Raw genomic sequence first — 13,549 nt, forward strand, 5'->3', positions numbered from 1 at the left:
TGTGGTCCTAAGGGTTCTCCAAGGACTGGCGTTTGAACCACTGGGTTCAGTGGATTTAAAATGGCTTACAGCTAAGACTGTGTTTCTTCTGGCCATTGCTTCGGCCATGTCGCCCTCCCTTTCTGATTTTTCATAGGGACAGGGCGGTGCTTCGCACTCGCCCTGGTTTCCTAACTAAAGTGGTATCTAGTTTCCACATTAATGAGGAAATTATAGTACCGGCCTAATTCCTCAGACCTCTTAACTGGTGAGGCCTTTTTGGATGTGGTACGTGCTCTAAGGATTTATGTTGACCATACCAATTCATTTCGGAAGTTGAACTCCTTGTTTGTCCTCTATGGTTTCCGTAAGAAGGGTTGACCTGCCACTAAGCAAACTTTGGCAGGATGGATTTGCATGGCAATTTCTGAGGCTTACATTCATGAGGGCCTTCCTGTACCATCCTCTGTTAAAGCTCATTCTACTCAGTTTGTGGGTCCTTCGTGGGCAGCACGCCGTGGTGCTTCTGCTGTTCAGTTTTGCAAGACAGCCATGTGGTCTTCTGTCCATACCTTTGTGAGGTATTATGCATTTGATACCATCGCCTCTCAGGATGCTTCCTTCGGGCGACGGATTCTCCTTTCTGCACAGGAGCTTCCCCCACCCTTAAAGGATACTGCTTTGGGCCATCCCCAACGTATCCTGTGGATACCCTTTGGACACTGAAGTAGAAAATATGAGCTATGGTAAGAACTTGCCCTTGTTATCTGTATTTCTACGAAGTCCATAGGGTTCCACAGGTCTCCCACCCTGTCGCACCTGTACTACAGATGGGCTTTTATCTGGTCACTGGTTTTTCCGTCTCCTTCTGGTGAGAATGTGATTCTTGTGTGTTCCAGACTTTCTTCACACTCTCTTCTCCTCCTCCGGCCTATGGCTTGTTACGTAACTGAGATGCCTTGGCTCAGGCGCAGGGTATAGGAGAGGGACTCCAGTGCATTTGGGAGTTGCAAATTGAACTCTGAGGTGCCAGATGTCTGCCGCCATCGCCTATACCCCACGGTATCCTGTGGAATCCTATGGACTTCATAGAATAGAGATAACCAGGGTAAGTTCTTACCATATCTCATAATATTCATCCGGCGGAGATCGGTCACCGCAACTTTTCTCACTCGCAGGACACTGTGGCCCGCGAGTGGGGAAGGCAGTTTTAGCTGGGCACCGCTAAAAGTGCATGGTTCATTTTGCCCCTTTAAAATCGGGCAGGGCATGGAGGGGCTTCCCGCTAAAACAGCCTAGCGGGAACACTATATATAAATACAAAAGCCAGTGGGCGCTATACAGTTGAAATAATTAAATATATACGAGATATACTATGATAAGATCAGTGGGGCGTCTTTACTGTGTCTACAAGTCCTTTCCACTAGGACTCCCTAAGGTGTAGAATTGTGGAGGCTGACATATCCAGGATGTTCCTAAAAATTCCCTCTCACCAAAGATCACCCCAAAAGAAAAAAGGCCCAATATTTAAAAAAAAAAATGCATAATTTATAAAAATTGCTCGCAGCATAAAGAAGGTAACCAAGTATCCACAATCACTATACAGGTGAGGTGATGATCTATTCTGCCTCCCGCTTAGCGTATGGACACAGCACCAGAAATCCTACAGGTTTTGTCCATAAATGGACTTCTTCTGGGGTAAGAAATCAAAAATTATAATGTAGTGTCGCAATCGATGTACTGAAAATCGTTAATAGATCATTCATAGCAATAACCCAAATAGGAAAATTGGTTGATTGCACGATCACACAAAAATGGGAATTCAAATTCATTGGATAAGTGGATCCTAAAAATGGACTGGATTCAAGGAGTAATTTTGAACAATGTGAAATTGCCCTCCAAACATATGTATGTTAGCCAAGTGCAATGAAAGTGTTTTTTCTTTCTTTATTATATGACCGGGGGTATTTTGGATATTGGAATATTCTGTATTTTGGAATATTTACATACCATGATGAAATATCTTGAGAATGGGACCCAAATCTAAATACAGAATGCATTTATATACACCTTATACCAGGGCTTGACTAATTTTTATAAAATTTAGGAGCCAGGATGTAAGTGTAGGAGCCAGATCACTGTCCCCCCAAAAAATTACAGGAGTGATTGAGGAGCACAGCTCTGTGTGTTATGCAACTGTTATACACTCTATACTAGTCCACAAAGTGGTCACAGTTGAATGGATATAGTAACATGGAGGCCCCCTCTCTGCTCTGCACAGCTCCCCTGCTCCACCCTCTAGTAATAACGGACCACATTTCATATAAAACAATGGTGCCAGAAAGTAAAACGTGGACTCCCCTCGATTCGTGGTCAAACCACTATCCCTCTGAAGCTGCTCCGCAATCCCTGGCCATGCATAAACCCTATTACCGGAGAGCTTCTTTGCAGCCAGAGATGGGAGACCGTAGACAGCCGGGACGTACAGGAGGATCAGTGTAGACTTGAGACAGATAGCATGGGTCAGAGCAGGCCAGGATGGAGAGGAGTCGTCAGCGCAGGCTGGGACGGACAGGAGGAGTCGGCACAGGCCAGGACGGACACAGGCACAGCAGTCACCGCAGACGACACTCGGCACATGCACTCCTGTGCATGAAATGAACACCGCAATACTATAGGCACGAATCTCCGAGGGAGCTGATGAGGATTTGCTTTCTCCCTCACTGCAAAACGTAGCCAGGCAGCACAATCTGGTCGCCATGGCGACCTGGCCCCTGGGATTTGTCAAGCCCTGCATTATACTCACAGTCTGCAGGTAATTTTATACAATATTTTCAATAATTTTGTGGCTCAAACAGTTTGTGTACATATATGAAATTAATTTGTTTCATATACACCTTATACACAAAGCCTGAAGGTCATTTTATACAATAGTTTTAATTTGTGCTTTAAACTAAGTTTATGTACATTGAACCATCAAAAAACACAGGTTTTACTATCTGTCATGCTAAAAAAAAGTCCGTATTTCTGAATATTTGGATATGGGAGACTCAACCTGTATATAATCTCTCATTCCCACAATGTCTGGCACTCGTCAGAGATAAACAAAAACTTTTGCGCAAGTATACAGCAATACAAAACAGTTCTTTATAGAATACTGCTCCTTATTCATGACACTGCTTTCCCGGTCAACGTTACTGTGGGGACTAATGCCTGGTACACACTAGACGATATGTCGTCCGATCCAGCGTATCGGACGACATATTGGCAGTGTGTACCCGCTATGTCGCTCACAATGCGCTATTCCGCACGTCATCGGCGACTACTCGCACCTGCATGCAGCATGGCCCCCACTGTCGCTTCTGGCATTGGCAAGTGTGTATGCACTTGCCGATGCCGGATCCCGTCGCTAACTAGGTTGGTACACACTGGAAGTCATCTAGTTTGTTCTGGTTTTAAGTGTAAACAAAAAAACATTAAAATCAAAGTCAGGGTAAAGAGCCCTGGAGAAACTGATTAGAGTGGTTCTATACTATTGTTGGTAGCGGACAAAATTATAGTAATAACAAAGCAGACATCCTAAGAAGGTGAGCATAATAACCATAATGAAAAAAATATACATTAAATGCAGTAATCTATTCAAAGATCACATAATGCTAGGGAGAAACATTTTCTAAGAGTAGTGTATATATACAAAAGGATATACAGCTAAAGACAAAATGCAAAAAAATATACATTGAGTGCAGTAATCCGGTTGGATCCATCTCTGGGCATCTCAATAAGAAGCTCTTATGCTTCTATTGGGTAATGCCATCTAAAGATGACATTACCCACCAGGAGGCGATGCACTCCAGTGCTTAATACATATGGGAAATGTGGTAATATAGCTGAAAATTGCATTTTCAGGGTTTCAAAACATTTTGCAGCGTAGCTCATCCTGCTCATGGGGTGAAATTTTGCAAAATGCAGAATAATGGGTTACAAGATGTCGGCCAGGTATAATGGGGTGCTGTATGAATGGGGCAGGTGTTTTTAAGCTTGCAGGTGGGAGTTACAGGTTTTTTTTTTTTTTAACACCTTTTTACAAGTGGCTTAAAATAATGTAAATATCTACTTACAGGGATTTTTATGCACCCCAAATGTATCCAGAGCATTTATTGTGCAGAAAAAACACTTGCTTTCTATCATTGTCTTCACTGGTTTTGAAAAATGTATATAACAGCTATTTGACACATTTGAAAAACTCCAGCTTTTGGCCACTAACAGATTTCTATACTGTTATACAATACTAGTTTGCATTTTTTGGGGGTACAGGCTGATTTCCGCATGTTCACCAACACAACTCTGGGATTACCAGCAATGGAACAGGCGATACATCTGTAGTGTATGTTGTGTATAGATGATATGTCTGTGAACAATGGCGTTCAAAGACCTATTGCATCTATCCTACGGTACAGCCGATGTAGATATATCTGCACGTCTGGCTGTTTGTACGGGCAACCCGCTGACCGCCCATACACTTGCTGACTGACATCTCAACTGGGTGGGGAAAAAACAAAGAATGTTATGTGCTCCAAGTAGCTGCTGATGTAAACCGAAAAAGGTCACCTACGTAACATTCCAAGAATATACACATGTAAAAACAATGGTTTCTACGCAACCTAATTCGGGGTATAGCAATATTTCACAATCGTAATTATAAATATACTAGTGTTCACTCTAGGTACGGCGCCGGGCAGGACGCCAGACCTAGAGAAAGGGCACATCTGTGCATCCGTAAAGGGGATGTGGCCAAGAAAAAGGGGGCGTTTATTTAAGACTCGTCCTCTTTTCGTCACTTTTGGGGGAGTGCCCGACATTTGCTTACATGCCGGGCTGCACTCAAGTGCTGCTGTCAGTGTGAATGGATGCTGACCGATACACCGCAGTTTTCCTCACTGGCGGGACACTGCAATCCACAGGTGGGAACGACACCCGCAGGCTGTTTCAGCGGGGCACCGCACCGGATGGCAGGGTGCTTTTTGCCCTTTAGAAATAGGGCAGGACGTGGCGCCCCGCTGAAACAGCCTAGTGGGAACGCTAATATACATTCTCTTTTCGTAGATTAATAAAAATGTACCAACAAACTATTTACAATTGGATATGTCCACCCCTGATGTAAAAAGTTCCTTAGGTTCTTCTAAAATTATGTATCCTCATTAGCCCATTCAAAAAATAAGGTACTTTTCTCCTTGATACGTGTAGTTTCTGGTTCTATTTTACTTTCGGTTTAAATATAGAAGGAAACAAAAGATCTCAATAGTGAAACACTGTTTATTCAAGAGAAAGTGGATACAAACATTTTCAGCATAAAAGTCTCAAAAGTTGGACAGCGTACCAAATAATTCGGTGTAAACAGTACACCAACTTACGCTGTCCAACTTTTGTTACTTTTATGCTGAAAATGTTTTTATCCACACTTTCTTGAATAAACTGTTTCACCATTGAGATCTATAGTCTATAGCCAAATTATTTATATCTGAGTATCTGATCCATTTTAAGTCAGAACTTTGATAATCTGAAGCTCTGACACACGCACAACTGCAATCTTGTCTATTGTAACAGCTTTTTATTATGTTGAAAGTTTGGCGTAAAGTGTGCTGCTGTGCCCCTTCTATCTCTTTTTGTATTTATGTATATATTTATAAAAAATAACCTGTGTGCCTATTCTAGATTAAGCTACACAGTGACACCAACACAAGAACTCAAGTTACTATTTAGACTTCTAGTTCATACGAGTATTATAGGTGCTGGGGCTCCTGCTGAGTTGGACAAAATGGGCCCCTGACAAAAGGCGTGTTTTGCAAAGCTGGTTGTGCCAATCACATTTAAAGGTGGCGATTCAATTCTTCTATATGGCGCCGATGGAGCAATTCAATTGTTGCTCCGCTCGGGCACGCATTGCCGTGGGTAGACACATTCCTGCTTGCTGCCTCCTGAGGTGGGAGAAATTGCCACTTCCTGTTTGGGTGCCCAAATCAGTACTTTAGACAGGTTTAACCGCTTTGTGTGGCTAAACCCGGTGATTTTGGGCATGCAGACATGACACGAGCAACAAATTTAATTGGTCCATTGGGCGTTCATTAGTTAAGGCGCCCGATAGAAGAATTGAATCGCCCTAAAAATTTTAGAAAATATATTTGGAAAGATCTCTATAAATCATGTGGGGAAACTACCACTTGGGCAATTGCGAAGAAAAGAACCATAGTTGTTTGTGGGAAGTGCAAATTCCAATGTCAAACCTTCAGTAGCTTCAGCTTGACTATGCAGCTCTAGCTTACAAGAATTCATGGAAGACTCTAGAATTTCGATACCATTCTGCTAGAGCAGGAAATGGAAATTTTGTGTCTGTTTTAATAATAAAAGCCTAAAAAACTGTACTTATTCTTTCAGTGCTCTATAGGCAACAATCACATTGGTGACCACACTTGTGTTTACCAGGTTTTTACTATGAAATACTCCTTCCAACTTCTGTCTCCTGCCTATTCTTTTTTTTTTTTTTTTCTCCTTCATCCCTATTATTTCCTCCAGTAACATAAAAAACTCATAACATTTTATTTTTATTTTTTCTATCGGCACTTGCTAAAACATCATAACCATCATTCAAATAATCACAAGGAAAAATTGGATTGATTATCTCATTGGATGACTAAGCATTACAGCCATTTTTTAAATCTTGCCCCAGGGGTAACTCTTTGGATTCTGTTTTTTTATAAAAATGATACTGTATATGTTTAGTGTATAAAGATGAGCACAGTATTTTCTTTACAACTACACATACTTAGCAGTAACAATAGTTTGCTGTCTGAGCTTGTCCTTAACGATATTGAGTGTTAACTGTTGTTATAGTGGCAGATACTATTTTTGTAAATTATGGTTACTCATGTCGTGTTTTTTTTTTTTATTTTTTTTTTATTAAGGTTTCAGTTGTGTAAGCGGTCAGAATGGATGACAAGCGGATTTGGGAACACATTGGATGTAGCTTTGTACAACATTATTACCGGCTGTTTGACAGTGACAGGCTACAATTAAAAGCAATTTATGTGAGTATCTCTTATTATTTTGTGTTTAAGCCTGTACACTTTGAGCATCATTTATGAAGCACAAGCTTTTGTGACTAGAGTGTCATTCCATGTCGGTTCAACCAGGGGCGTCCACCACCCATCTCAGATTTCTACAATAATTTTTTAGTTAAGAGAGGATGTCAAGACAACTATTTCTGCCAAATATCTCGACTGTCTGACAATTAGTTTATTAAATATTGATTTTTCGATTTTATTAAATTATTTACTAATCGCGGCTTCTTTATCCAGTTTATTTGAAATATCACGGGTGTTTATTAAGGAATCTATGAAATTTGAAATCCTAAGGTAACTTTTCCCCCCCAAATCCAAAATACTAAACCAAATTACTTTATCTGCCACATATTTTGCGTCACGGCAAAAACACGTTTTTCGAATAGAATTAAAAACGCTAGGTTCCATCGACATTAGGGATCCCATTTTTTTTGGGGGGGGGTGCTTAAAAAAGGTAAACATTACTACCACAAAAAAAAATCAGCAGGGTACTCTGTTTAATAGTGGAGGAAAAAAATAATGAAGTTGATGTTCGATTACTGTTGTACCGCATACATAATTAACACAAGAAACCATGAAATTTAAAACCTTTAACATAACTTGAGTCCATAACTGAAGTTGAGTCAACAATCTCATTTTTTTCCCTTGTTTGGAACTTGTTGTAACTGTCTGTAATTTTCCTTAAAGTGGCAACAGAAAGTGTATACTGCCTTCCAGTACTTGAATAGTAGGCACTTCCGTTACACAGAGGACGTGAATAAAAGAATCAAAACACTTATCTATTGAAGGCCAGGACAGCACATTTGTTGATTGGTTTCGTTTCATGAAGTGTCCCAGCACATTTTGTTCCTCCTCATTACATTGAATGATATATCCAATGTACCAGATGTTATCATACACTGCTGCTATGTATGTTCCAGGTTGCAGGTCACTTTTGTCTACATATTTTGTGACTGGTCATAGTGACGGTAACTCTGGTTCCTGCTGTCTTCATGTCATGTAGTCTTGTTGACAATCAATATGTGTAGCTTATCATTACTAATAGGCCGAAATCTGTGATGAGAGAGTGTTCCTGCCACAGCCTTTGCTGTTTCTTGACGGCTGTGCAGCTTGACTTTGCAGTCTTGTATTTCACACGTAAAAAAAGTTTATGCCATGTACATTTTCATTTGCCCAGCTATACAGGTCCAAAGGTGTCACAATGTGATGGATTTCCACAGCTTGCATACTGGTGCGTGTGGCTAGACGTTTAACTGACCCTTGCCATCATACGGACTCTTACCATGAGATGTGGCAAAAAAATTTCATTCTGCTTGAATGTTGAAGTCATTCTTATGGAAGCTCACAAAGTTTTTGCAGTTCTTGTATTGTGCGCTAGCGCCATCACTAAAGTAGTGAACATACTCCAATTTTGGTAATAGTGTCGATAAGTGTTTCATAACTAAATGGTTTTTGGGTAGCTAGTAATATGGCAGTCCGTATTTAAAAGACTACCAAATGTGCACTTTGAATGAGCAGCTGCCATGATTGACTATCTATCTGTGTCTACCACTCTCTTTCTCTGGAAAGTTTCAATTTTGGTTTCTCTAAAGAGAATACCCTTCCCATCAATTTCTGTTAAGTTTCATTTTCTGTACGGGAGTTTTATCCCATTGGCTCAGTTTAGTTCCCATTTTTGGTATGGTTTATAACAATGTGTAAATTATGTATGCGGTACACCAGTAATCAAGCGTCAGCTTGATGATTTTTTTTCTCCACTATGAAACCGAGTACCCTGCTGATTTTTTTTTTTTGTGGTAGTAATGTATACCTTTTTAAACACCCCCCAAAAAATGGGATCCCTAATGTCGATGGAACCTAGCGTTTTTAATTCTATTCTATTCGAAAAACATGCGTTTTTGCCATAACGCAAAACATGAGGCAGATAACGTGATTTGGTTTGGATTCGGGAGGAAAAGTTACCTTTTAGGGGTCCAAATTTTGTGGTGATTCCTTAAAAAACACCCGTGATACTTCGAATAAACTGGATAAAGAAGCTGCAATTAGTAGATTATTTAATTGCAAAATCAATATTTAATCAACTAATTGTCAGACAGTTGAGATATTTGGCAGAAATAGTTGTTTTGACATCCTCTCAACTATAAAATTTAAAAAAAAAAAAAAAAATCTGAGATGGGTGGTGGACAATTTAATTTTTTTTTTTTTTTGGGTGATCTGATGTGGAATGACCCTAGATTTCCTCCAAAGTGCATACCTTATGTAGGATGATGGCGGAGTTAGCTCCGGAGCCAAAGTTTACTCTGGCTAATGGAATGAGATAGTACCTAGCAAGGTATGGAATAGGTACACTGGTTCACCTAGTTTTGCTTATTAGTGCAAACATTTTCTTTTGCTGAACAAGATTTTAAATGCGATAAACGGAGTGTTCACTACCACGCGGAGGGACACGCAGCTTTTTTCACTCTGCACAAGGATTTGGTTATTGCACCAGCCCTGAATTGCTGAAAGGTGGTCTCATATACTTTTTAACCACTAGCCTGGCGTGGCCGCATCAGTTTCGACCACACCAGGCTAGGCTTTCCATGACCTTGTCGCATCTGATGCGACAATCAGAAACGCCTACTGGGTGGCTGCTGGAAGATAATCTTCCAGTAGTCTCCTATATTAGAGAGAGGTGCACTCATTACTCCGCCCCCAGTGTTCAGGTCACTGTGGCCAGCAGCGATCGAGCAGCCCAGAGGCACCCCCACCCAGCACTGCTGCAGAGTGTCCGTGACTTTAAAGCAAGCAGAGCAGCCAGCGGTTTTTCTTCCTCTGTGTGCTGATCAAACTGGCCAACAGTGGTCAGGCAGTTCGGTGTCACTCAACACCCAGCAGCCATGAGCGCAAAAGAAACAGAGCACAGCCATGGCTTCTACTTGAGACTGCAGCAGTCTCAAGTAGAAGCCATGGCTACATGGACAGCAGCTACATGGACTACAAGGCTACATGGACAGCAGAACCGGTGCTTCTGGTGCAAACTCTGCTGCACTGAAGCCGACAGGAGAGGGTGTCGTTGGGTGCTGGACAGTCCGATCACTGGCCGTGTGTGTGTGTGTGTATATGTGTTCAATAAATAAGATAACAAGACCTATCATTGCGTAAATGTATTCAACTCGTAAATATACGTATAATCAATACTATGGCCTTGGTACAAATTATATTTCCACATAGTTCCCATACTTGTCTAAGCATTTGTTCCAACAATACACCAAGGCATCTATCCTGGCATAGAAAAAAATTTGTGTCAAGCGCCTGAAGCCAGGACGTGGCGGCTTGCTGAACTTCACCATCTGTTGCGAATTTCCTTCCACTCAAGTGCTTCTTACATAGTCCAAAAAGATGGAAATCGCTCTGTGCAAGGTCAGGGCTTGTAGGGAGGAAGGTCCAGTTCTTTCCAATGGTAGCGACTTAACTCAAGTGTGCAGGTGACTGAGTGTGGTCTGGCGTTATCGTGCAGCAGTATGATGCCTGTTCACAGCAACCCAGGTAGTTTTCTTCTACTAATTGCCCTCTGCAACTGGCTCAATATCTCACAATAGCGGACAGCATTTACAATATCTCCCTAGGTGAGGAATGAACAAGAAGCACGTCCTCGTGGTCCCAAAATGCGTTCACCGTGACCTTCATTACTGATAGAGTTGCTTCATCTCCTTTGTCACATGATGCACGGTTTCATAACCTGCAGGAACTGCACTCCTATCCTACTGGTTTTGTGACCTTCTGTGAGTTGTTTCTGTACCCAATATGAAAACACTTTTTGTTTTTTTTCCTGTACCCCAGTTGCTCATGAGCATAGTTGTGCACAGTACCCACTGAGATGTTCAGTTCATCTGCAATGTCACTAACTGGAATGCATCTGTCCTCGTGCATCAGACATTCAATGCAGTACAAATTGACATCTGTGGTGGACGTACTTGCCGGCCGGATAGCTGCTCATCTTGAACGTCTGTCCTGCCGTTATCAAAGGCAGTGCACCGAATCTGTTTCCGTGACGTTATCACCCTACACTTCGACAAGTTTGTATTGAATTTCAGCTGCTGATGTGCCCTTTATATGCAGAAATCTGATCACACTGCACACCACAATATTTGACCATATTTCCGCCAGCCTTGCCATCTTACAACTGATGTTGGGACAGTATGACTGATATGAGGCGCAGTCTAATGGCCATGAGGGCCCCTCCTCCACTCTGTCTGGTCCATCCCTCGCATTCCCCCAGTATAGTTTTTTTAATTTTATTTTTTTTTTTAAACTATAAAACAATTTTCTTTCAAAAATGTCCTCAAAACTACATTTTTTTTTAATTATCACATTAAATAGCTATTTAAACTTTATTTAAAATTTTTGTTTTAAAAAAAATTATATTGAATGAGGTTTAAATGGCTATTTACGTAATTTGATAATAAAAAAGCGACAATTTAAAAAAATATATTAATCAGTTAAGTGGTTACTAGGACACATTTAGTACTTTCTGCAGTAGAGAACACTTCCAGAGCTACTTTGCTCAAAGTAAAATAGTGCTTAAAACATGCAAAAATGATGCTTTGATTATAGATGTTCCCGATGTACCATAACTATCAGGATTCATTTTTAATGAGATTAGATGACACTAAAAGAAGCCGTATACTAGGATGGAGAAAAAAAAAACATCCACGCTAACAAGTTTCGATTATGGAGTCTTGTTCCTTACTGTATCTGGAATGCAGCACCACCGGCTTATATTTGCCAAAACATCATCTGGGTTTTCATTTTTAAAAATAACACATAACATTAAAATCTGAGTTCCAGATGCCATAAGTGCCAGATACAATAAGTACAAAGATCTCAAATTGAAATGTGGTAGTGTGGATGTGTTTGATAAATGGTGGACTAAGCGTATACAAGATGGAGATTACTACAAGGAGGGTGTCTGGCATTTGATTTGGTTATATGCTGATTTTCTTATTGTATCTGCAGCCCCAACCAGTTATGTTTTTTTTGTGTTGGATTTAATGACTATTGTTTTAAGTGTGTTTAATAAAAATGAAAACCCAGAAGGGGAATACTAGATAGGTTTGTTTTTTTTCTTTTACTATATCCACCTATATGGAGTTATGAAAGGAGAGGGTGAGTCCTGCCTAAGGTTGGATTGAATGTCTTTTCCAATTTTCATTAAATATATGTAATATTATAATATAATTTTCCATGAGGATTGGTTATGCCACTGTTCCTTAAACACTACTCCACATTGGATTCCTCAGTTTTTCACTGTACTTGATCACTGGGGTGTAAGATTGTTTTATAAATTACTAGTTCCTCTGATTTGAGATTTGAATAATTGTCTAATGAACAAAAGAAGTTCAGAAGAATAAAGGAAGCGTTGTTCTCGGAGTGCCTATTCAATAACACAATTTTTTGTATCGGCCAGTATATACAAGAAGGTAATTTCAGCCCATATCTGAATATATAGTTTGGTGTGAAAAGAATTGAACTTGTGAAAATGGTTGAAGTGAGGCAAGTGGCTGTTTCGTTTATTTGTGCAGCATCTATGGACTCTAAAGCCACATACACACTAGACAATTTTTATGAATGATATGGACATTAACTATATCATTCAAAGATATATCGTTCATATTGTTCAGTGTGTATGCAGTGAACGACCAACAATGCGCACTCCCGCTGGTCATTAACGTTGTCTTTTTGTCCTTTGTACATGCAGGCCAATCTGACTATCGTCAAGAATTGCCTGTTCAGAGATGTGGCAGGATGACTTCACTGAAAGATATCTCTGAAGTTCTATGTCAGTGTGTACACCCAATATAGTTTGTCCTACACTACAGAAAGTTCAAGGGAAATCTTTCACCAATATCCTTCATACAGCACATCGTCTAGTCTGTATGAGCCTTTTCTAGACTTTTTGCCATAGCTATGGTATCTGCCGTGATGATCTCCTGAGCTTTAAAACTTTTTTCATGGATTGCAGAGACTCCGAGAATAGGTATCTATTCAATTGATTTCAGGTGCCAAGTTGCAGGGAAAGTTCCAAGGATCTTCCATATTATATTCGTGTCCAAGATAGTCTTCTGGTGACTTCATGATCGATAGTAGAATCACCGAGCAATCAGAAGAAATAGCCTTAGTGACTACAGATACTAGCGTATTGGCAACAGTCATGAGAGGGTAACGTGTCTTATGAGTACTGTTTTCATCAGACGTCCATGGAGCAAGATTTGCATTCTATTCATCCAAGGTGTCTACAAAAGTGGATCTGTTAGCCTAGCATTGCCATTAAACTAGTGAATCATTATTGTCATTATCATTATCGTGTTACTGTTACTACATACAGACACCAGTAAAGAGTTTTCTCTTTCATCCACTAGGGGACACTGGAGGTTGCTTACGCTGGGGTACAGAGGCGTGGATAGCTGGAGCTG

At 40.5% G+C, this 13,549-nt stretch overlaps 1 protein-coding gene across 3 annotated transcripts in view; it reads left to right on the plus strand.

Annotated features, from left to right (window-relative positions):
- Positions 1-13,549, plus strand: part of NUTF2 (nuclear transport factor 2) — a 66,924-nt gene that overhangs the window by 14,468 nt on the left and 38,907 nt on the right. For 2 of the 3 annotated variants that reach the window (XM_088471942.1, XM_088471940.1), the window contains exon 2: positions 6,939-7,061. In XM_088471942.1, coding sequence (XP_088328068.1) covers positions 6,963-7,061 — 99 coding nt within the window. In that variant the 5' untranslated portion in view covers positions 6,939-6,962. Of the gene's footprint in view, positions 1-2,441; positions 2,795-6,938; positions 7,062-13,549 lie in introns of those variants that run through there. The other variant, XM_088471941.1, reaches the window with a different exon arrangement.

The sequence above is a fragment of the Taudactylus pleione genome, unplaced genomic scaffold, assembly GCF_031769625.1.
Source record: "Taudactylus pleione unplaced genomic scaffold, aTauple2 ptg000117l, whole genome shotgun sequence".
NCBI lineage: Eukaryota > Metazoa > Chordata > Amphibia > Anura > Myobatrachidae > Taudactylus > Taudactylus pleione.